Here is a 22,813-nt window from a genome sequence, read left to right on the forward strand (position 1 = left end):
AGAAAGACCCAAACACTCGAAGCAGCTCCAATATTCCCCCTATCGACACACTCGGTTCCGACACGTATAACAGCAAGTCATCGGCATACAAGGACACCCTATGCTCTACCCCCTCCCACACTATTCCTTTCCATACCCCTAAACTTCTTAATGCGATGGCCAACGGCTCCATCGCGAGTGCAAACAGCGGGGGGGCAGATCTTGTAGTTTTTATACATGTTTTCACGTATTCTCCAGATCTAGTTGAGTGCAGATGGTTAATCTTTAACGCATACATTTGGTCTGTCCTAAGTTTATTTCCCTATTATCATAAACATTAATTACATTAATACTGTTCCTCTTGTATGTCTTTTTGACCTACTTATTCAATTTTCACTTTGCAAACGGATTTGGGGATGTTATACCACTATACAAATTGTTAAAGACATTTGTAGGCAGATCTCAGACATCTATCACAATCAAGTGGTGCCATCATCAGTACAGATGGAAACTCTCCTCATCTGCAGCCCTCTATTGTTCAGGACACGTACCTAAATGTACAGAAACATCCTATGGTTCAAGACTCAGACAAGGAGGAAATTTCATGCATAATGTAAAGTTTACTGTCCACGTTACACTTAGATTTCCCTTATTTTTTCTTTTTATTTAAAACTCAGATTATTGGTATATATATATATGTGAGCGACATGGGTTTTGAGGTAATTACGTAAGTTAAACATTATTTTACAGTTAAAGTCATTGATGGTGATCGGTATTGATATTAACCGTGACACACTCAGAAAGGGGACGTATGTTGGATTTGTGGCAAGTATCAACACTACAATCACAAAGTAAGTTCAGTTTAGACTCATTTTACTAAATTCCAACCTTTCAAGTATTACATTTCATTAGAAACTTTCAGAATACACTTTTTTATTTAATAATGGGATGTGGGTTTTGCCAGCATTATTATCCACCCCAAATTGCCTTTGAGATCATGAATCCCACACTACTGTTGGCTCTGGAGTTCCAGGACACTAACCCAGCGACAATGAAAGAATGACAATGTATTTCCAAGTCAGCATGTGTGTGACTTGGGGGGAAGCTTACAGGTTACACCCTTGTTCAAAAAGGGTTTTAGAAAAGATCCAGCAACTACTCGGCAGGTAGTGCAGGAATCTCCTGTGGCCATTGCCCTGTAAAACAGCTATACAGCTTTGGATACTGTTGAGGGGAATGACCTCTCAGGGGAAAGAGCAACAGCCAAATTTGTTGCACCACAGTTCATTTTTCTGCAGAGGGGACGAGAAAAAAGGTTCGGAATGGAATAGCTATAGGGGATTCAATTGTAAGGGAAATAGGCGATTCTATAGCTGCAAACAAGACTCCAGGATGGTATGTTGCCTCCCTGGTGCTAGAGTCAAGGATGTCTTGGAGCGGTTACAGGACATTCTAGAGGGGGAGGGTGAACAGCCAGGGGTCGTGGTGCACATCAACACCAACGACCTAGGTAAAAAAAGCAAAGAGGTCCTAAAAGCAGAATATAGGGAGTTAGGAAGAATGTTGAGAAGTCGCACCTCAAAGGTAGTGATCTCAGGATTACTACCAGTGCCACGTGCTAGTCAGAGTAGAAATAGAAGAATATATTGGATGAATACCATGACTAAACAGGTGGTGTGAGGGGGAGGGTTTCAGATTCCTGGGGCATTGGCCCCGGTTCTGGGGGAGGTGGGACCTGTACAAACTATATGGGTTACACCTGGGCATGTCCGGGACTGATGTCCTTGGGGTGATACTTGCAAGAGCGGTTGGGGAGGGTTTAAACTAAAATGGCAAGGGGATGGGAACCTATGTTAGGATTCAGAGCGTGGGGAACCAAGAACAAGAGGAAAAGACAGCTAGGAGAATAAGGAAAGTAATAGGCAGAGAAATCAAGGGCCAATATCACATAATGACACTGTAAGAAATAGTAGGAACGGGACAAGGAAATTAAAAGGACTGACCTCAAGGATAAGGATCCGGAGCAGTGTGGGTCTTACTGCCCGATATCATTGTTGAATGTAGATGCCAAGTTATTGGCAAAGGTGTTTGCATCGTGGATTGATGACTGTGTGCCAGGGGTGATAGGCGAGGATCAGACCGGGTTTGTAAAGGGAAGGCAGTTGTTGGCGAATGTGCGGAGGCTCCTCAATATAATTATGATGCCTTCGGAGGGTCTGGAGGTAGATGTAGTGGTGGCGATAGACACGGAGAAAGCTTTTGATCGGGTGGAGTGGTTATATTTGCTGGGGTGGTTCGGGCAGGGCTTTGTGGACTGGGACCAGTTGCGATACAAGGCACCAGTGGCGAGTGTCAGGACAAACAAAATGAGATTGGGGTACTTTGGGCTACACCGAGGGACGAGGCAGGGGTGCCCTCCCCGTTGCTTTTCACTTTGGCGATAGAGCTGTTAGCAATGGTGCTCAGGGTGTTGAGAGATTGGAGAGGGATTGAGCGGGGCAAGGGCCGAGCATGAGGTATTGTATGCGGACGACCTGTTATTGTATATCTCGGTCCCGGTGGGCAATATTGGAGATATAATGGAAATTTGGGGAGAATTTGGCCTGTTTTCGGAATCTAAATTGAACATGGGAAAGAGTGAGTTGTTCCCGATTAATGCCAGAGGGCAAGAAAGGAGATTGGGGGAGTTGGCGGGGGCTAGTTTCAGACATTTGGGATCCAGGTGGCGTGGAGCTGGGCGCAGTTGAATAAACTGAACTTGGCTCGACTTGTGGAGAGGATGAAGGCGGATTTTAAGAGGTGGGATGTGTTGTCGCTGTCACTGGCTGGTCGGGTGCAGACAGTGAAAATTATGGTGCTGCCTAGATTTCCATTTGTGTTTCAGAATCTCCCAATCTTTGTCCCCAAGTCTCTCTCAGGAAAGTCAATGGGATGATTTCTGGGTTTGTGTGGGCGGGGAAGATGCGGTGGACTTGTTTGGAATGGGAAGTGGGGGGAGGGGTTTGGGTTGTGGGGGCTGGCGTTGACGAATGTGATAAATTATTATTGGGCGGAGAATATTGCAATGGTGAGGAAATAGGTTGTGGGGGTGGGGGTGGAGGCGGTATCGTGTAGGGGAACGGATTTGAGGGCTTTGTTATTGGCGCCTTTACCATTCTCTCCGGCCAGTGGTGGTGTCAGCCTTAGGCTGTGGGAGCAGTGGAGGCAGTATTTGGGTATGGAGGGTGCCTAGGTGTGGGCACTGATCCATAGGTTTGCGCCAACGGAGATGGATGCGAGGTTTAGGGGGTGGCAGCAGATGGGGATTGAACACTTTGGGGACTTGTTTATAGGGGGCAAATGTACGGGGCTGGAGGCCTTGGAGGAAGTGTATGACTTGCCATGGGGGTATGGCTTTAGGTACCTGCAGATTCGGAACTTTGTCAGAAAGGAGGTGTCGTCTCGTCCTTTCCGGGGCTACCGCTCCTGGGGTTGCAGGACAAGTGCTGTTGAATTATGAAAAAGGGGAGGGAAAGGTGTTGGATATGTAGGGAATTAATGGAGTGGGACAGAGCCCTGGTGGGGGATATTAAGTGGGAGGAGGAGTTGGGAGAGGAAGTGGGGGCCGTGACGTGGGCGGAGGCCTTGCGGAGGGTGACTACGTCCTTGTATGCCAGATTAAGCCTCATCCAGTTCAAGGTGTGCATGTGATGGTGGCGAAGGTGAGTAGGTTCTTTCTGGGGATAGAGGATCGGTGTGTGTGGTGCGCGGGAGGGGGGCCACGTGACTCACGTCCACATGTTCTGGGTGTGTCCAAGACTAAGGGGGTTCTGGTAAGGGTTCTCGGATGCGATGTCCGAGGTGTTGGATGTGGGGGTGGTTCCAAGTCCGGAGGTGGTGATATTTGGTGTGTCGGAAGCCTCTGGGGTCCAGGAGATGAGAAAGGCTGACGTCTTGGCCTTTGCCTCCCTCATAGCCTGGAGACGGATTTTGCTAGGATGGCTGGACCCGGAGTCGCCGAAAGCGGGAGTGTTGGTGAGCGACCTGGCAGAATTCCTGAGGCTGGAGGTCAAGTTCGCTCTGTGAATGTTGACAGAGGGATTCACCCGGAGGTGGAAGCTGTTCATTGATTTCTTTAAGGAGGATTGAGGGGTCAGCAAGGAGGGGGGTGGGGGGTAAGGGGGTTAAAATGGAAAGGTGGGACAGATAATAAGTATTTTGTCGCTCTCTATTTTCATTTTAAATACCTGTTCAGGTAAAAGTCACCTTGGTGGTGGCTTTTGAGATATAATTGCCTTCCGAAAGGAATTTGAATCTGCTGGTTGGAAACCAGATCAGAATCACAGGGACCAAGACTAGTCTTAGTCAAGTGAGAATGCAGAGTGCTGGGCCTGCCTTTGAAAAGGGGTTTTGGGTTTATTGGATTTTGTTTTTGAATTGGAACAGTTAAGGGGGAATTCATTAAGTGTTATACATAGATTACTGTAGCTGTGGGGTGTCTTTATGTTTGTAATTGATAAAAATTCTTGCTGTGTGTTTATATAAATATTAACTAAATTCTTGGAATAAAGCTTGTTTTGATTAAAGTGTCTGGGAAGACAGATGAATCACACCTGCAGGGAAGGCTCTTGTGCACGTCCTAGCCAAACTCAACATAAAGGTAGTAGTTCAGGTGGACCTCATAATATACTTTGGAATTTCTAAGTCCTGGCCCATAACAGATGGGAACTAAACACTGAGGGCTATTCAGTTTTCGGAAGACAGACAGAAAAGGTGGTGGAGTTGCATTGTTGATTAAAGAAGATACTGATACAATATTGAGGAAAGATATTAGTACAGATGATGTGGAATCTGTATGGGTCAAGTTAAGAAACATCAAGGAGCAAAACACATTGATAGGGGCTGTATACAGGCCACCAAACTGCAGTGGTAATGTTGGGATTCGCATCAGATAGGAAATCAGAGATGCGTGTGATAAATATCTGTGATTAGTGGTGACTGTAATTCATATATAGATTGGGTGAGTCAAATTAGCCACAGTACAATAGAGGAAGAATTTCTGGAATGTATACAGGATGGTTTTCTGGACCAATACGTTGAGGAACCAACAAAGGAACAGGCCATCTTGGACTGGATGTTGCGCAATGATAAAGGATTAGTTGGCAATCTAGATATGAGAGAACCCTTGGGGACCATAATATAATAGAATTCTTTATCAAGGTGGATAGTGAGGTAGTTGATTCTGAGACCAGAGTCCTGAACCTCAGTAAAGGTAACTATATAACATGAGGCATGAGCTGGATATGATGGACTGGGGAAGGACAGTGGACAGGCAATGACAGGCATTCAAGGAACGAACAGGTGAACTCCAAAAGTTCATCTCTAAAAGTTGTTTATTCCTATATGGCTCAACAGTAGAAAGGAAATCATGGCCAAACCATGGCTTACAAGGGAAATTAGAGATAGTATTAGATTCAAAAAGGAGACATAAAAATTAGCAAGAAAAAGTAATAGACCTGAGCATTGGGAACAGTTTAAAATTCAGCAAAGGCAGACCAAGGGATTGATTAAGATGGGGAAAATACAGTCTGAAAGTAAGCTAGCGGAGAACATAAAAACTGACTCTAAAAGTTTCTATAGGTATGTAAAGAGAACAAGATTGTTAAAAACTAATGTAGGCCCCCTACAGTCAGATACAGGGGAATTCATAATGGGGAACAAAGAAATGGCTGAGGAGCTAATTTCGTACTTTGCTTCTGACTTCACAAAGGAAGACATGAATATTGTACTGGAAGTTCTGAGAAACATAAGTTTCAGCGAGGAGCTGAAGGAAATTCGTGTTAGTAAAGAAATGGTTTTGGGGAAATTAACAGGATTGAAGGTGGATAAATCTCCAGGTCCTGACAATCTTCATCCAAGAATACTAGAAATAGTAGATGCATTGGTGATCATTTTCCAAAATTCTTTGAACTCTGGAATGAATCCTACAGATTGGAGGGCAACTAATTTAACCCCGCCATTCAAAAAGGGAGTTAAAGAGTAAACGGGGAACTATACACCAGTGAGCCTAACATCGTTAGTAGGGAAGTTGCTACAGTCCATTATCAAGGATGTCATAGCACAGCATTTGGAAAGCAGTGGTGTAATCAGACAAAATCAGCATGGATTTACGAAAGGGAAATCATGCTTGACAAATCTACTGGAATTCTTTGAATGTGTGACTAGTAGAGTTGACCAGGGAGAACCGGTGGATGTGGTTTATTTGGACTTTCAGAAAGCTTTCGACAAGGTCTCACATAGTAGATTACTATCTAAAATTAATGCGCATGGAATTATGGGTAGTATCTTGAGATGGATATAAAGCTGATGAGCAGACAGGAAGCAAAAAGTTGGAATATAGAATAGAATAGTAGAGCACAGAACAGGCCCTTCGGCCCTCGATGTTGTGCCGAGCAATGATCACCCTACTCAAACCCACGTATCCACCCTATACCCGTAACCCAACAATCCCCCCCCCCTTAACCTTACTTTTATGACACTACGGGCAATTCAGCATGGCCAATCCACCTAACCCGCACATCTTTGGACTGTGGGAGGAAACCGGAGCACCCGGAGGAAACCCACGCACACACGGGGAGGACGTGCAGACTCCGCACAGACAGTGACCCAGCCGGGAACTGAACCTGGGACCCTGGAGCTGTGAAGCATTTATGCTAACCACCATGCTACCGTGCTGCCCACAGATTGGAGTAGTTTCTATGGAATAAATTGGTCTTTTTCTGATTAGCAGACAATGACTAGTGGGGTACTGCAGGAATCTGTGCCAGGAACCCACTAACTATTATCTCAAAATGTGCAGGTGATACAAAGTTTGGTGGGAGGGTGAGCTGTGAGGAGAATGCAGAGATGCTTCAGCAGGATTTGGACAGTCTAAGTGGGTACATGCATGGCAGATGCAGTATAATGTGGATAAATGTGAGGTTATTCGCTCCAGTAGCAAAAATAGGAAGGCAGATTATTATTTGAATGGGTGTAAATTGAGAGAGGTGGATACTTGTGACAATAAGCGATTTTCATTTTTCACTCAGCGAGACCTTGGTGTCTTTGTGCATCAGTTGCTGAAAGTAAATGCACGGGTACAACAGGCAGTAAAGAAGGCAAATGGTATGTTGCCCTTCATAGCGTGAGGATTTGAGTATAGGAATAGGAATGTTTTACTACAATTGAGAAAAATATCAACCATGATTGAATGGCGGAGTATACTCGAAGGGCCGAGTGGCCTAATTCTGCTCCTATGTCTTATGGTCTTATAGGGCATTGGGGAGGCCACACCTGGAAAATTGGAGTGCACTTTTGGTGTCCTTATCTGAGGAAGGGTATGTCTTGTTATGCTCTAAGCGTAGCATAAGCGGCTTCCTTGTGGTGCACTTGACAAAGGAAGGTTCAGACGTGGAGATAACTTCAACACGTTTATGAAACTATTTACACTTCTATTACTCGGGTTCGCCACTACTGTTAACCCTTCTATAGCTGCTCAGACTGACTAACCAGTCTGCTACAATCCACGTGGTGGGAGTGATATTGAATCAACCCTGTGTCTCTACTCACTAACTGTCTCCACTGGAAAGAGGAAGATCATGTGTGTTGTGTCCTTTATATATGGGTTGGTGTAATGCCCTCCTGTGGTGATGTCATCTCAGTGTGTATCGTGAATGCCCATTGGTCGTGTCCTATCTAACTGATCTATTGGTTGAGTGTCTGTGTGTCATGTCTCTGGTGCTCCCTCTAGTGTCTAACTAGTCTACATGTATTTACATTAACCCCTTGTGTATTTACAGTGATGCATATCACCGCAGGGTGTTCTTGCAATGGAGGGAGCGCAGCAAAGGCTTACCAGGCTGATTCCTGGAATGGTGGGGCTGTCATATGAAGGTAGACAAAGTTGGTTAGGATGATATTCATTGGAGCTTAAAAGAGGGAGAGGGGACCTCATAGAAACTTATAAAATTCTAACAGGATTAGACTCGGTAGATTTAGAAAGAATGTTCACGATGGTGGGGGGAGTCCAGGTGAGGGGAGTCAACATCTTTTCGCAAAGGTAGAGGAGTCTAGAACTAGAGGGCATAGGTTTAAGGGAGAGGGGAGAGATACAAAAGAGACCAGGAGGAAATTTCTTCACACAGAGGGTGGTGAGCATCTGGAAGGAGCTGCCAGAGGCAGTGGTAGAGGCGGGTACAATTTTTTTCTTTAAAAAACAGTTCGACAGTTACAGTTAAACAATTTTTAGTTTAGACGGGCAGCATGGTCGGCACAGGCTTGACAGGCCGAAGGGCCTGTTGCTGTGCTGTACTTTTCTTTGTTCTTTGTTCATAGGTAGAAAATAGAAGCAGGAGGCGTCCATTTGTGTACCCGAACAGGCGACTAGGGGATTTTCACAGTAACTTCATTGCAGTGTTAATGTAAGCCTACTTGTGACAATAATAAAGATTATAATAAAGATTATAATCTGTTCCTCTACACTTCTCAGTATTTTACCTTTCATTGGGTATTTCCTTACCCTGTTGGCCTTCTGCAAATGCATTGCCTCACACTTATGGATTGAACTCCAGTTGCCGCTATTCTGCTCTCCACTGATATATTCCTGCAGTCTAACATCGCCAAAGTGCTTCACACCAAGTGGGAAAATTGACAATACGGTTGTTGACAGTGAAAAAATTGCAGTGAGGTTGCATTTACTGTACATTTGAACTGACATTTAGTATAATACATATGACAGTGTAATTAATTTTATATGTGCAATTCTTAACTCAAAAAGAAAGTAAACTACATCCCTTTGAGATGTAGGCTAGTATTTGTTTTTTTTGGAGAATGAAGTTTTAGCTCACATTGAACCTGATCTGATAAAACAAAATTGATGTATAGTTCAACCATTTAAAACAGATTTAAACCTTTTTAACGATTTTTTTTGATTCAATCTTATAATCGATCCACATAATAATTCAAATGGTTAGAATGAATTTGAAATAAAATGGTTCCTTTTGATCTCAGATTGATTGCATGGATTGTTTTCTGTAGATGGTTGTCTCGCTGTATCTTCCAACCTTCCAGTGTAGAAGTAGCTGATTGTTTGAAGGTTTGCATGAGAGGTACTGATATTTCCCCCTCTTTTTACTTTAAGCATGATAAAGTTTGGTGATAGATGGCACGTGTATGGTAACATAGTGTTAATGGGATTCGCTATAGTCCAGGAAATGTTTTTAAAACTCATTTACGGGTTGTTTGTGTTACTGGTTAGACCAGCATTTATTGCCCATCCCTAATTGCCTCACAGAAGGTGGGCGTAAGCTGCCTTTCTTGATCCACAGCATTCCCTAAGGTGTAGAGACATCCACAGTGCTGATAGGGAGGGAGCCCCTGGATTTTGACCCGGGGCAGTGAAGTCAGGATGGTCGAGTGACTTGGAGGGCAACCTCCAGGTGGTGCCGTTCCCAGGAATCTGCTGCTCTTCTCCTTCTAGAAGGTAGTGGTTGTGGGATTGGAAAGTGCTGCCTCAGGAACCTTGGTGAATTCCAGGCAGTGCATCTTGTAGATGGTATACATAGCTGCCACTGTTCGTTGATGGTGAAGGGATTGAAGGTTTGTGGAAGGAGTAACAATCAAGTGGGATACATAGTGGCCCCGGTTGGCACTGTGGGCTCTGCCCCCGCATGTCTCCCCAGGATCACATCCCCGCACCCTGGCCCCGTCCGTGCCCGACACAGTGTGGGCCTCTGGCCCTGGCACCCGTCCCTGATGCCAAGGATACCATTGGTAACTCTGCCCTTGCTAGCGGTATGATCTGTGGGCCAACGCCCCCGTGGGGGCTACTGTTGGTGTTGCCCTGGGTGGTCTGCTTGATGCCCGACCGGCGGGTGCTGGATAGGAGGGGTGGGGGGTGGGGGGGGAGCGGTATGGCAGAGAGTGGGATGCAGGGATGGGGGGGAATGGGGGAACCCATACGACCAATGTCACTCCGCAGAATCAGGGGCCAAGATGGGTGGTCAGCGGGATGCGCAGCAAAATGGCTGCTTTGCAGGCAGTGGTAATGGCGGTCCGTGGCTGGACACCACCCCAGTCCAGTGGGGGGTCACCTCGGCCCATTCCCCCATCAACCCTACCCTCCCCTAGCCCTCCCCCACCCCAGCCAGCCCGGCCAGTGTCCGGCCCATCAACCCACACCTGCACCTCTGTATGTCCTACTTCTCTGTCCCTCATCAGCCATGATGCCGGTTTCACGCTTTTAAAAACCGCTTTTTGAACCGCAGCATCAGCAACTTGGCTCACCAGAGGCAGTGCATTGCGGAGGCCCCGGAGAATACCGGATCAGGCTCGCTAATGACATGCGAATGGTGTTTACTGTACATTCGTACAGTACGGAATGCATTGACACCTCTGTCGACGTGATGGAGAATTGCGATTTGGCCTCAAATCGCCGCCAATCGCGAATTTGGCATCGGAACTGATTGTCCATCCAGTCATGTTTCGCGATTTTGGCGACAGCCAACGGAGAATCCCGCTCCTGGGGCGCGATTCTCCCAAACCGGGAGAAATCGTAAGGCTCGCGTCAAAAACGGGCGGGTTTGACGCCAGCCTCCCCCCCCCCCCCCCCCGACCGGGAACCGATTCTGGTCCCCGGTCGGGGCTAGCATGCCGCGGCCGTGAACTCCGGCATCGCGGGCTTAACGAATTTCGTTAAGCCCGCTTGCCAGAGTTTGCGACGGCTGACGCGCCACATGACGTCAGCCGCGCATGCGCGGATTGGAAGACTCCAACCCGCGCATGCGTGGATGACGTCATCGCGCGGGCCGGGATGCCCCTCAGCCGCCCCGCGAATGGATACAGCGGGGCGGCGGAAGGACAAAGAGTGCGCGGGGTAAGTACCCGCTGCCCGCGATCGGTGCCCACCAATCGCGGGCCCATTGGTACTGCCGTGCCAATCGGTGCCATGGTTGCCAAGATCCCAACTTTACAGCCGTTTTCACGAACGGTCAGACCAGGTGTGTTTGACGTTCCTAAAAACGGCCGTAAAGGGCTTGGACTTCGGCCCATCGACCAGCTGAGGATCGCTGCTCGCCGTAAAAAAACGGCGGCAGCGATTCGTGTCGGGCGTGGGGTTGGGGGGGGGGGGGGAGAATAGCGGGAGGGCGTCAGACTAGCGTGGCCGTAAAAATTTACGACCCCCGCTATTCTCCGCACCGTCGTGAGTGCGGAGAATTGCGCCCCTGATCTTTGATCATAAGCATTTCGTCAGCAGTGTGGACTATGCAGTGCTCTATGTTAATCTGTTAGTGCATATCCCCTGAAAATGCTTCATGCTGGCACTAGATATCTAGGTCATGTATAGCAAGTATCATGCAATGGACAAAGTGTCATCAATCAGAAACAATAGCTCCTAATTTTGTGAACTTAAAGCCCATAGAGATTTATTGTAAATGTTTTACTTGCGCTTGTGAATCAGTCTGGAAATTATTATCCACTTGACAATGTCATTTCACAACGAACATATTATTTTATAGGTGCTCTAAATAAATGGCTAGAAGTGAATCATGTCCTGCCTGGCCGCATTGTTGTTTATCGCGATGGTGTCGGAGATGGGCAACTAATGACGTTAGTAGACTATGAAGTGCCCCAAATACTGGACAGCTTCAAAATGGTTAACCCAGACTATAGGTAAGGATTTAACACTTTTTGTCAGAAACACCAATTATTTAAATTCCGTGAGCAGTGAGCTCTCTAAATTATTCAATGACATAAGTATTTCAAAATAGGAAAGAACTAAAATGTATATACATATAGCAAACCTCCTGTAACACACTCTCTTACTAGTCTAAAGCATCAAATTCCTAAGTTTAAATCTTACTTTTCAAAATAGAAGCTAAGCGGAGCTACATAGATTTATAGTTGCAGTTGAACATCCAGCTGTTGTAATATCACAAAACTAGTAGCCAATTTTGTAAAGTATGCGCCAACAATCAGCAAGGTGATAATAAATAGGATTTTTTTGTGATGTTAATTGCGGGATAAAAATTTGTCAGGACAACACGGACAACTCCCTTGTTATAAATAAGTGTCACGGGATCTTTTGCATCCATGTGAAAGAGTTGACAAAGCCTCCATTTAACCAATACTACACTGGAGTGGCTTTCCAGATGATCGGAGGCCCCTGGTTGGTCAGCCTCTGGGCAGCGTGGCATTACTGGTGCCACCCGAGCACCTTGGTACTGCCAGCCTAGCATCCTGGTGGTGCCACCCTGGGAGTGCCACCTGGATGCCACTGTGCCAGGCTGGCAGTGTCAATGTGACAGGCTGGCATTTTGCCTGGAGGTGCCCGGCCCCTGTGACGTGGGGGCTCAATGACCCCCTTATACATGAGTTGGGGCATTGTGGGGGCTCGGTGAATGCATCAGGGTGGGGTCAAGAGATCGGGATGCCATTTAAAAATGGTGTACCAATCTCTTCATGCACAGAACTCCTTAGTGCAGGAAATGACGCTGAGTGTGGCCTCAAGGAGGTGTTCCCTGCCGGGGCAGTAAAAATAAAGAGTACCGTTAGATAGTGGGGTCATTCCTGGCGCTACAAGCACCGGGAATGATGCTGCTAATCCTGCCCGGAATGGACTCCATTGTCTTTAGTTAGATCATGCCCTGAGTGTAAAGAATAGTTTCCCGACATGAGTTCCAAGTTTATTTATCATTAGTTTGAACCTATTTCCTTTAGTCTTACTCTCAGTTTATCTCCCCTAACTTATTTATTTACCCATTGTAGGATGAGATTTTGGGAGGATTGTGACCTTTGAAGTTTAGCTCTTAAGTTTGCTTCGTTATTGCTTTTTACAGGATTTCAGCCTTTTGTCTTTTCTACATTATTATAGCTTCCACATGGTTTGTGATTGTAACTTTCTCTTCCTTCCCTTCCCTATATGGGTGGCATGGTAGCACAGTGGTTACTTCACAGCTCCAGGGTCCCAGGTTCGATTCCCAGCTTGGGTCACTGACTGTGCAGAGCCTGCATGTTCTCTCCGTGTCTGCGTGGGTTTCCTCCAGGTGCTCCAGTTTCCTCCCAGAAATCCCGAAAGATGTGCTGTTGGATAAAATTGGACATTCTGAGTTTTCCCTCAGTTTACCCAAATCGGCGCCAGAATGTGGCGACTGAGGGATTTTCACAGTAACTTCACTGCAGTGTTAATGTAAGCCTATTTGTGACAATAATAAAAGATTATTAATCTATTCCAGCCTTTGCTAAAATTCTATTAACCTGGAAGCTTGCAAAAAATATTTGCTCAGTATTGCAGCAGGGTAGCATGGTGGTGAGCATAAATGCTTCACAGCTCCAGGGTCCCAGGTTCGATTCCCGGCTGGGTCACTGTCTGTGTGGAGTCTGCACGTCCTCCCCCTGTGTGCGTGGGTTTCCTCCGGGTGCTCCGGTTTCCTCCCACAGTCCAAAGATGTGCGGGTTAGGTGGATTGGCCATGCTAAATTGCCCGTAGTGTCCTAATAAAAATAAGGTTAAGGGGGGGGTTGTTGGGTTACGGGTATAGGGTGGATACGTGGGTTTGAGTAGGGTGATCACGGCTCGGCACAACATTGAGGGCCGAAGGGCCTGTTCTGTGCTGTACTGTTCTATGTTCTATGTTCTAGATCTCACCTGAAAAGTGGCCAACCAGAAGGTGAAACTTTTAGGGGAGTCAGGGACACCTCTGCTGTCCCACCGTTGTTCAAGGCCAGTCTGATGCAGCTCTGCCTGAAACATGGGAGAGGCTGCACAACATGCAAATTGGAATCCTATGTTGGTTGAGGGACCCCGACTGAAATAACCAGATACTAATGGACACACACATCTTCTACTCCTTCAAAGAATCGGCTCATCCTCGCTCTCGTGAGGTGTGCTCTGTATACCACCTTCAGCTGTATCAGCCCCAACCTCGCACATGAGGTGGAGGCATTTACTCTCTGGAGCACCTCTCACCAGACCCCCTCCTCTATAACCTCTCCCAAGTCTTCCTCCCACTTTGCTTTGATCTCTTCCAGTAGTGCCTTATCTTTTTCCAAAATAGCTCCGTACACCGCTGACACTACCCCCTTCTCCAATCCCCTTGTCGTCAGCACCTCCTCCAGCAATGTGGAGGCCGGTTCCTCCGGGTAGCTCTGTATCTCCTTTCTGGCAAAATCACAAACCTGCATGTATCTAAACATTTCTCCCTGCTCCAGCCCATACTTCGCTTCCAGCTCCTTCAATCCTGCAAACCGACCCCGAAAAAACACATATTTTAGCTTCTTAATCCCCTTCTCTTCCCATTTCCTGAAATTTGCATCCCACCTCCCTGGCTCAAATCTGTGGTTCTCCCGGATCGGCATTTCCCTCGACCCTGCCCCCAACCCGAAGTGTTGGCGAAACTGCCTCCAGATTCTCAATGAAGCTATTATTACCGGACTCCCTGAGTATTTCCCCGGAGCTATCGGGAGCGGCTCTGTTGCTAGTGCTTTCAGCCCCGACTCCCTGCACAAACTCTCCTCCATTCTGACCCACTGGGAATCAACCCCTCTGACCCAGCTCCGCACCTTCTCCACATTCGCCGCCCAGTAGTAATACAACAGGTTCGGGAGACCCGCCCCCCTGCCTGCCTTCCCCTCTGTAGCAGCACCTTCCTCACTCTGGCCACCTTCCCTCCCCATATGAACGAGGTAATCCTTCCCTCAATCTCCCTGAAAAAAGCCTTTGGCAGGAAAATTGGTAGGCATTGAAAAATAAACAGAAATCGCGGCAACACATTCATTTTAACCGCCTGTACCCGACCCGCCAGTGACAGAGGGAGACCATCCCACCTTGCCAAATTGGCTTTCACTCTCCCCACCAAACTAGAGATGTATCTGCGAAGCCTTCCCCACTCCCGGGCAACCTGCACCCCCAGATACCTAAAGTGAGTCCCTGCCCTACAGAATGGCAGCCCCCCCCACCCCTGCCCCCACCCCCAGCCGAGACAGCTTGTGAGATGTTTTATAAGATTGTCATGTTTCAGGACTGTGTCTTTAATTTACAGTAAAATGTAGGAATGAAGAAGGGGGCCATGTGATCTGTGCTGAATACTGTTGATAGCAAGCCTGGGTGGTTTGGTTGTTAAAGGTTAAGGGTTGGGAGACAGACTGGCTGTTTTACTAGGAGGCTTGTGAAAGATATTTACACCTGTAAACAATGACCCAAGCAACTGTGTTGGCAGTGGAGAGACTGTCAGACCCGATCCTTTGCTCCTGAAGTGGTAGGATGATTTAGGAAATTCCCGTGTTTACCACACCCACCTTGGAAGAAACTCCCCTGAATGGCGAGATCTTTGTTCCAGGGGGGCAGATGCAGATGGAGTTGGGCCGAACATCCCCTGATACATATCAGAGAAAGCCATAGGTGCTCTGAAGTGCCAAGATGGGTCGTTTAAAAGGGTCTCCATGGATCTGTGGGATTTTGTCCCATTGTTTGGTCATATTTTAGGCCATTCAGCCCTCACCCCTCGTCCCCACTCTCCATGCTCCATTCATGCCAGTTCATGGCCCCACTCTCACCAATGCCTCCTCATATCACACAGGCCAACTCAGCATTGAGTTCTAATTGCTTTGGCGAGTTCAGGGTTTCCTTATGTGTGACTCCCGCCCTGCCATTTTTAAGCTATCGGTGACATAGGAATCAGTCGAAAAGATCTTCCACATCTGGGTCCCGACAAAAATCCAGGCCATGGTCTTCAAATCAGAGAGAGGTGTTAGGAATGTTAGGTTTTGGAAATGTTCATATTTTAAACTCTTTATTTAATTCCAATATAGAGTTTGGGGTCTAGAGGGTAGCCAATTAGCAGTTCTACCTAGATTTCTACCTCTATCGAGGCTCATGCGATTCACGTTCCCATAGATGGGCATTGAGAGGTGAAGAGTCCATAGGAAGTCATTGTAGATTACAGGTTTTCCTAAATATCATTGAACCTCACTGGCACAGTCAGTCTGCAAGAATCAACGGGCAAAGTAGTTCGCTTGAGTAGCACACCATCTACAAACACTTACTCCTTCCACCACTGATGCACAGTAGCAGAAGTGTGTACCTTCCACAAGATGCACTGCAGCAATTCATCAAGGCTTCTTCGACAGCACCTTCCAAATATACAATTGTTACCATCTAGAAGGACAAGGGCAGTAATACATGGGAACACCACCACCTGCAAGTTCCCCGGCAAGCCACTTTGTACCCTGACTTGGAAATATATCGCTGTTCCTTCACTGTCACTGGGTCAAATGGAATCATGGAATTCCCTGTACTGGTTCCAAGAGAATGAAGTGTCTTCTTAAGGGACAGAGTGAAGAACAACCGAGAGGACATTTTCAGTGATTTTAAATGTTGAATCTTTTCTGTAGTCCGGAGTATAAATTCCCTACTGAAATAGTGTTTAATCAATGTTGCTTTTAGTTTGTACTTTACAGTAAAAAGCCTTAAAACTTGAAATTTTCTTGTTTGATCCTTTCAGCCATTCACCTCAAGTTTGAATTTCTTCTTTAAAATTATCAGTCTCTACAGGGTTCATTACATTATGCAATTTCAGTTTCTACAGTAGTCACACATGTATGTCCCAATCACTAACATTGGTCTTTTAAATCTTAATTAAAAATGAAGGGTAGTAGTATATGTGACTCCCTGATTCGCTGTCTGTGAAAATACTTCAGTGTTATTTGCTGCTTGTGTTTCTCGATTACATCACCTATGTTGAATGCTTGGAGGTGTCCTTAGAGTTGGCGCCTGATTCATACCGACTTCATGAAAGAGGAAATCCATGCCATATGGATCACTCGGGGAGGAATCTTATGGCCCCTCCTGTCGATGGAATTTTCCGGTCCAACCAAAGTCAAAGGGCCTTGGAATGGCTTGGCGCATTTTCCACCCCCATCACGACTGGACCATAAAATTAAGCCCTTGATCTTTCCGGGAAGTTTTATTCAAGGTCATTTTCATTCAAGGAACGCTGTCACTTCGCCATTGACAACAAAATCCCGGCCATGACAACTACATTCCTGATTAAATTGATTAGCTCCCACCCCTGCACCAGTCTACACCAATCCATATCATCTAGTATAATCCAACTAGTCCTGCCAATAGTCTTCATCTTCCCCAGAGGATGCCAATGCTTTACACTTATTGGAGAGGAGAATTGGTTCTGCGAGTCCAGATTTAACCTCTACCTCCTGACTTTCCCTGACGGATGGATAGTTACCACTCCTTCATCTACCACCGCCGATTTCCTATCTGTCTGTAGGGTGGCTACCCTCTGAAGCTGTTGTTTGAAAAATCTTTTTCCTTTCCTGGCGTAACAGGTTGTCCCCAAGTGTACCTGAAGTTCAGAAATCTCGCAATTAAGTAAATTCAATTTGTAACACTTCCTGTCGGTGTGTTCATTTGCCAGTGTCTGCCACTAAAAACTTGCACAACCTGCAAGATCTGCACATCATGTCAGGTCCAATGCTGCCATTCTTACTATAATGGTTCGTTAAATTATAGTTCACTTTCAACTTTAAATTTCAATCATGTGGTGGGAAAAATGGGTGATGTGCTGGACTACAATCCAAAACTTGCTGGCTGCAAAAACGATTTTCATGAACAATAATGCACATTGATCATACAGAGCATAACACTCCCTCAGTTTGAGTTATACTTTAATGAAAATCTTTCTTATTTTTAGCCCCAAAGTAACAATCATTGTAGTTCGGAAGAAAAGTACCTGCAGATTCTTTGCTGATATGAACGGAATGCTTCAAAATCCACCAATTGGCACTGTGATTGACAACGAGGCTACTCGCCCTGAATGGTTTGTTGGAACAATAGAAAATGGAGTTGTTTTCACATTAAACAGCAATCACTGAGGTTGCGCAAAGTTCACAAATGTTGAAGCACTCCAACCTGACATTGGGGAGTGTGGGTGCCCACTTCATTTACAAGAGAGAGCCAAGTGCCAACTGATCTGTGAGCATAACTTCATGCCTGCCTATACGATACAACCAGACTTTAAGTGGTGTTCAAAAACAGCTCCTCCCACTGCCTCCCATTTCCAAGACCGCATCTAGCACTCTAGGTCCTTTGTTTCACTTTCTTTGTGACATGCCAGGCTCCAGTAATAGGCTGGATGCTTCTGAGAGCTTCTGGCATATGGAGTCACCACCCATGGCTCTGGAACATTGACAGTCACAACCGTGTCAGAGGCAGAGAGAGATTTCCTCCCATAGTACAAGCACAATGTGTGAAAATCATCCTTGATAAATCAATAGATAATCAACAAGTACTTAAATGTTACCGATCTTCCATCATGAAATGATACTGGGGACAGCACGGTGGTGCAGTGGTTAGCACTCAGTCTCACGGCGCCGAGGCCCCAGGTTCGATCCTGGCTCTCTGTCACTGTCCGTGTGGAGTTTGCACATTCTCCCCGTGTTTGCGTGGGTTTTGCCCCCACAACCCAAAGATGTGCAGATAGGTGGTTTAGCTACACTAAATTGCCCCTTAATTGGAAAAAATGAATTGGGTACTCTAAAAAAAAATTTTTAATGTAATGATACCAGGTTAGATTAGTGTGCTGAATATAACCTAATTTTATATTATAATATTGATAGGTATGACTTCTTCCTCATCAGTCAATGTGCGCGCCAAGGCACTGTCTCTCCAACATACTACAATGTTGTATATGACAACAGCAGCATGAAACCAGACCATGTGCAAAGGTTAACTTACAAGATCTGTCACCTCTATTATAACTGGCAAGTAAGTAGACTTTTAAAATGCATTATTATTTTTGTGTAGCTGTTTTTTTCCTCTTCAGCTCGGCAGTATTAACCTATTTTTCATTAACCGTTACCATGATAAACTTGGCACTATCTCACTTTTCAGGAATCAGATTTTTCAACAGGTATTAATTTCTGGACAATGTAATATTCTCTTTACTAAGAAAAATGTTGATTAAAACAGACTTTAATCCTGAAAGCCGACTTAAAAAATGAAATCAGCATGCAAATATGGATTTCTTAGCATCTCTTTTCTTATTCTAACCTGATTCTAAAAACTCTGGGGCGATTTTGAGCCCGCACTAACTCTCCGTGGGTGGAAAATCCCGCGAGAATCAGGAAACGTGATTCTCATCGGAGAAAATGCCTTCCCAACTTTCCCCTGCCAATTTCTGCCGGGGGCAGTTCCAGGGCCGGATCCTAGGGGGAAACCACATTGGGGAGGGGGTTGGTTCACTTAGGTGTGTTGCGGAGGGAGGGAGAGTGGGCACTGAGGGTGGAGGGGGGGGGAATGGAAAGTCCCAGCTATACTTTTGCAGTGTTGGTGGGGGGTGGGGGGTTGGAATGTCGGTGAGGATTGTCAGGGCTGGGGGCAATGCTGGTGAGGATTGTCGGTCGTGGGGGCGAGGAGATGAGGTGAAATCTCTGAGATGGGGCCTGGGGGCTGTTAGGCTGCAGTGCTGATTGAGGTGCCCTTTGAAGATGGCACCCTGATCTCTGTGGAGCTGTTTTCTGGCTTTTGAAGCCCACCCTGCCAGAGTGACGCCGTAAACCATGCCCACTCTTGTTTTTCTCTCTCAGAGGCACAATATTTGGAGGGGAAACTGTCTGTGCAACTTGGGAGTTACATACCAGTTTCCAGTCTGAGCCTGTCACTTTGCGATGGTGGAGAATCCTGCAGCCCGGGCATCTTGGTGGGCTTGGTGTTAGGGGCCAGGGTTTAGAGAACCCCAAAGTGTATCATGGAGTTCACCTGACCCACAAACTTTTAATAGACTGTGGTATGGGGAGCACACGGCTCACTCTACAGGTATGGTACAGCAGAAATGGAAAAGTATTTTTTAAAGTAAATCAGTGTTTATTCTATGAATTCAAGTTAACCTTTTTTAAATATACAGTGAACATCTTAGCAACCATCAATTCAAATACAGCCCCCAAAGAATACAACACTAAGTAATCCTTAATAACTTCCCAAACAACATCCAGGAGACAGAAGAAACACCGTTCAACAGAAGCACATTAGGTTTACATTAACTACTGAGAACATTTATAATTCTGAATTCACCAAATGATCAAGAGATAGTCTTTTCATGGCAGAGAGAACAGCAGTACACCTGCTTGGTCTGGCTTCAGCCCCAACACTGGAAACGAAACTAAAACACACCCTGCAGCAAACAGCCTAAAACCAAAGTAAAAAGCTGACAGACAGCCCAGCTCCACCCACTCTCTGACATCACTGCAGTAATAAACACCCATTTCTTAAAGGTACTCTCACTACAGATATTTATATACACACCCATTTATAAACACCCATTTCTTAAAGGTACTCTCACATGACATTGGTCCAGGTTGAAAGTGATGTAGTTGGATGCCTGGGCATACAGGGAACCCTTGAATTCCGGATGCACCTGCGGGCTATAGCTTGGGAAATGTCGCACAGGCTCCCACTCCAGCCCTGGAATGAGCAGGTTGCATAAAGGTTCAGGTCTGTGGTGTGTTCTGGGCCAGGGTTTAGAGAATCCCAAAGTATATCATGGAGTTCACCTGACCCACAACTTTTAATAGATTGTGGTATGGGGAGCACATGGTACAGCAGAAAATGGACCAGGGGTTTTTAAAACAAAATAATGTTTATTCTATGAACTCAAGTTAACCCTTCTAAAACAAACAGTGAACATCTTAGCAATCAGTAAATCAAATACACCCCCCAAAGAATACAACACTAAGTAATCTGTATGCTGTTCTTTTAACATCCAAAACCTTAACAAACCTCTAAACAGGAACACATTAGGTTTACATTTAATACTGAAATCAATTATAATTCTGAATTCACCAAATGATTAAGATAGTCTTTGGATGCAGCTCCCTGAAAAACACAGACACACCCAAGCTCTCTCAAACTGAAACTAAAAAGCAGAAGTGGAGCTCAGCTCCACCCACACTATTACATCACTCCAGTAACATGAGCAGCTGCATTTCTTAAAGGTACATTTCTTAAACACCCATTTTTTTTTTTTAAATATAATTTTTATTGGAATTTTTTACAGAAAATATAAAACATGACAAACAATGAAATGCAACAAATTAACCCATAATAACTGTGACACCCCCAGATCGTATCGGCGCATGTATCACATCCCCCCCACCCCCCAACCCCAATGAACAACAAAAGAACTTAAAAATATATTAAAATTAAATAAACAAACATAGTCATTGTCGCCCCCCCCTTTCCCCCCCTTCCCCCCCCCCCCCCCCCCCCCCCGGGTTGCTGCTGCTACTGTCCCTGTACCCTACCATTGAGCCAGAAAGTCGAGAAAAGGCTGCCACCGCCTAAAGAACCCTTGTACCGACCCTCTCAGGGTGAATTTGACCTTCTCTAGCTTAATGAAACCAGCCATGTCATTGATCCAGGTCTCCACGCTTGGGGGCCTCGCATCCTTCCATTGTAGCAAGATCCTTCGCCGGGCTACTAGGGACGCAAAGGCCAGCACACCGGCCTCTTTCGCCTCCTGCACTCCCGGCTCCACCCCAACCCCAAAAATCGCGAGTCCCCATCCTGGCTTGACCCTGGATCCCACCACCCTCGACACCGTCCTCGCCACCCCCTTCCAGAACTCCTCCAGTGCCGGGCATGCCCAGAACATATGGGCATGGTTCGCTGGACTCCCCGAGCACCTGACACACCTGTCCTCACCCCCAAAGAACCTACTCATCCTCGTCCCAGTCATGTGGGCCCTATGCAGCACCTTGAATTGGATGAGGCTAAGCCGCGCACACGAGGAGGAAGAATTAACCCTCTCCAGAGCATCAGCCCATGTCCCGTCTTCGATCTGTTCCCCCAGTTCCCCCTCCCACTTAGCTTTCAGCTCCTCTACTGACGCCTCCTCCGCCTCCTGCATAACCTTGTAGATATCGGATATCTTCCCCTCCCCGACCCAGACCCCTGAAAGCACCCTGTCGCTCACCCCCCTCGCGGGAAGCGAAGGGAATCCCTCCACCTGCTGCCTAGCAAATGCCTTTACCTGCAGATACCTGAACATGTTCCCCGGGGGGAGCCCAAATTTCTCCTCCAACTCCCCCAGGCTCGCAAACCTCCCATCAATAAACAGGTCCCTCAGCTGTCTGATGCCCGCTCTGTGCCAACCCTGAAATCCCCCATCAATGTTCCCCGGGACGAACCGATGGTTCCCCCTTAACGGAGCCTCCATTGAGCCCCCCACTTCTCCCCTATGTCGCCTCCACTGCCCCCAAATCTTGAGGGTAGCCGCCACCACCGGACTCGTGGTATACCTCGTAGGAGGGAGCGGCCACGGCGCCGTTAACAGGGCCCCCAGGCTAAACACCCATTTTTTAAAGGGTACTCTCACATGACACCTCCCCTCCCCCAAGAAAAAATAAATAAACCATCAACTTCAAGATGGTTTCATTTTTCACTTTTGCACTATCCTTTAAGAAATGCACACAGTAAATATACTTGTTCGTTTAAAAAAACACACGCAAACAGGTATAATAATAAAGTTAATTTTTTCCGTTCTTCTTCCTCCATCTGAAATCCTTCATGATTGACAGTCTTGTTGAACAAGAAGATCTCTGCATGATCCGTCCAATTCTCTACGCCTCGGCATTTCTCTTTAAAGTCAGATACTTTAGTTCAATCTGATCATAGAGTCCCCAGTTTCTATCCCTCACAGGTTGAAACTGATGTCAGAAACTAAGCTTTGATTTATGAACTAATTCATAAACATCTGCCATTTCTGCTGCTAATCTCACAGTTTTAACCCTCTGTCTTCCACATGAGT

General features: G+C 46.3%; 1 protein-coding gene across 3 annotated transcripts in view; it reads left to right on the forward strand.

Annotated features, from left to right (window-relative positions):
* The window catches only part of LOC119977721 (piwi-like protein 4), a 110,983-nt gene that overhangs the window by 78,924 nt on the left and 9,246 nt on the right, over window positions 1-22,813 (forward strand). For all 3 annotated transcript variants that reach the window (XM_038818906.1, XM_038818905.1, XM_038818907.1), the window contains 5 exons: window positions 730-830; window positions 9,034-9,104; window positions 11,514-11,667; window positions 17,702-17,827; window positions 18,627-18,774. In XM_038818906.1, the coding sequence (XP_038674834.1) occupies window positions 730-830; window positions 9,034-9,104; window positions 11,514-11,667; window positions 17,702-17,827; window positions 18,627-18,774 (600 nt within the window). The remainder of the gene's footprint in view (window positions 1-729; window positions 831-9,033; window positions 9,105-11,513; window positions 11,668-17,701; window positions 17,828-18,626; window positions 18,775-22,813) is intronic.

Source organism: Scyliorhinus canicula, chromosome 14, assembly GCF_902713615.1.
Source record: "Scyliorhinus canicula chromosome 14, sScyCan1.1, whole genome shotgun sequence".
Taxonomy (NCBI): domain Eukaryota; kingdom Metazoa; phylum Chordata; class Chondrichthyes; order Carcharhiniformes; family Scyliorhinidae; genus Scyliorhinus; species Scyliorhinus canicula.